Below are 1,818 nucleotides of genomic sequence, written 5' to 3' on the forward strand. Positions count from 1 at the left end.
GAAGTGGCGCCTGTAGAGCACACTGCTCAAAGCACCATTGTTATTATGTGAGCAGAATCTATTAGGTTATTTAGAGGACCGTCCTCTTGTGTCCGTCAGAGAGACAGTACAACCTGCTGTTCATTACTCTAGTGCCATTCCTGTTATGGAGTTAAATGAGTCGCTAACAGCACACTCCTCTCACGCCCACAGGCAGCGGAGAGACTGAGGAACCTTCCAGAAGAGCACTACAAGCACAAGAAGATGGAGGGCCATGAAGGGAAGCCATAAGCATGGCCAACTAATCATTAACCCTAGGTTTTAATGGCCAACTAATCATTAACCCTAGGTTTTAATGGCCAACTAATCATTAACCCTAGGTTTAATGGCCAGCTAATCATTAACCCTAGGTTAACCCTAACCATTTAAAATGATTTATGTGATTATGATGTGATTTCTAAGGGAAAAAGAGACAATGTCATGTTCTTCAATATGTAGTAAAAGGAAGATAATTGTTGTCTTATTAAAAAAATGATGCAGCTATGATGGTGTTGATGGTTTTGATCACTTATGAAGTTACCAAAGGCTTCTGCACAGGAGGCTGGGATAAACTGCTAACACACAACAGCTATAGGTGCTGCTATAGGTGCTGCTGGCACAACGTGAACACAACAGCTATAGGTGCTGCTGGCACAATGTGAACACAACAGCTATAGGCGCTGCTGGCACAATGTGAAGTGGAATGACTGAAACACCTTGTGTTTGAGCCAGCCGTGAGTTCACACACAAACCTGCTACGTCACGAGGCGTGTACGACTCGAGTGACGCCAGAGCCCAGTTTAGGTGTATGTCTTGACCTGAGTGCTGGAACTGAGCAGCTGGCATTGAGGAAGTCAGTCACTCTTGTCCGGGCCAGTGTGATAAGAAAGCTCTTCTAAATGAGCTGAAGAAAGCGAACAGACCAGCTGCAGATGTGCAGTTCACCTCCACACCTCCACACCTTAGCTGACCTCCACCGCTGCAGATGTGCAGTTCACCTCAACACCTCCTCACCTCCACACCTTAGCAGATCTCCTCTCTCTGAGCGAACAGACCGCTGCAGATGTGCTCCACACCTCCACCACTCCACACCTTAACTGACCTCCACCGCTGCAGATGTGCAGTTCACACCTCCTCACCATAGCTGATCTCCTCTCTCTGTGGCTAATGGGTTTAGCGCTGAGCAGGCTGAGGAAACCATGGGGATAGAGAGAGAGAGGAGGGGCTGGGCCAACAAACAAACAAACAAAGCATTATCCAAAAACAAACAGGCCGGATTTAAATAAAGTTAATTAATGGAAACCACTAATGGATTTGAATGAAATAAAAAAAAAAACGTTGGAGTTGTTCATCTGCTCTCTGTGTGATTTCTTGGGGGGGGGATTACCATATTAATGATCATTTGCTCTCTTGCTGTAACAACGTTCGCTCAGTGTGAGCAGATCTAATGTCCTGATGCATTATTTATCCTCGGTACTACAGGCCCATTGATAATTAAAGAGAGACGTGATGCTCTCCTAATTTCATTGTGCACGAGCTTAAGCTAGCGTGTTGGCGGCGGCGTGTGGGAGTACTGCGCCGACCCACCCATGTTTGCGCTTAGGATCTTAAATAATTAATAATAATAATAATAAGTTATTAAATAAGCTTTAGTTTGTGCACGGCAGACTTTTCCCGTTGCCAGAATGACACTAGGCATCATGCCCTGAATTCAGTGTATCTAGGGCCCGCGCTCACATGTTGCCGTGGCGTCTGGCACATATCATACTGGAATAAGCGTTAACTCTTCATGCCTTAAGA

General features: G+C 45.7%; 1 protein-coding gene across 1 annotated transcript in view; it reads left to right on the forward strand.

Annotated features, from left to right (window-relative positions):
- Positions 1-1,367, forward strand: part of LOC105911052 (galactose-1-phosphate uridylyltransferase) — a 67,279-nt gene extending 65,912 nt beyond the window's left edge. Inside the window, exon 5 of the mRNA XM_031577832.2 lies at positions 193-1,367. Coding sequence (XP_031433692.1) covers positions 193-270 — 78 coding nt within the window. The 3' untranslated portion in view covers positions 271-1,367. The remainder of the gene's footprint in view (positions 1-192) is intronic.
- Positions 1,368-1,818: the final 451 nt, after the last annotated feature.

This window comes from Clupea harengus, chromosome 12 (assembly GCF_900700415.2).
Source record: "Clupea harengus chromosome 12, Ch_v2.0.2, whole genome shotgun sequence".
NCBI lineage: Eukaryota > Metazoa > Chordata > Actinopteri > Clupeiformes > Clupeidae > Clupea > Clupea harengus.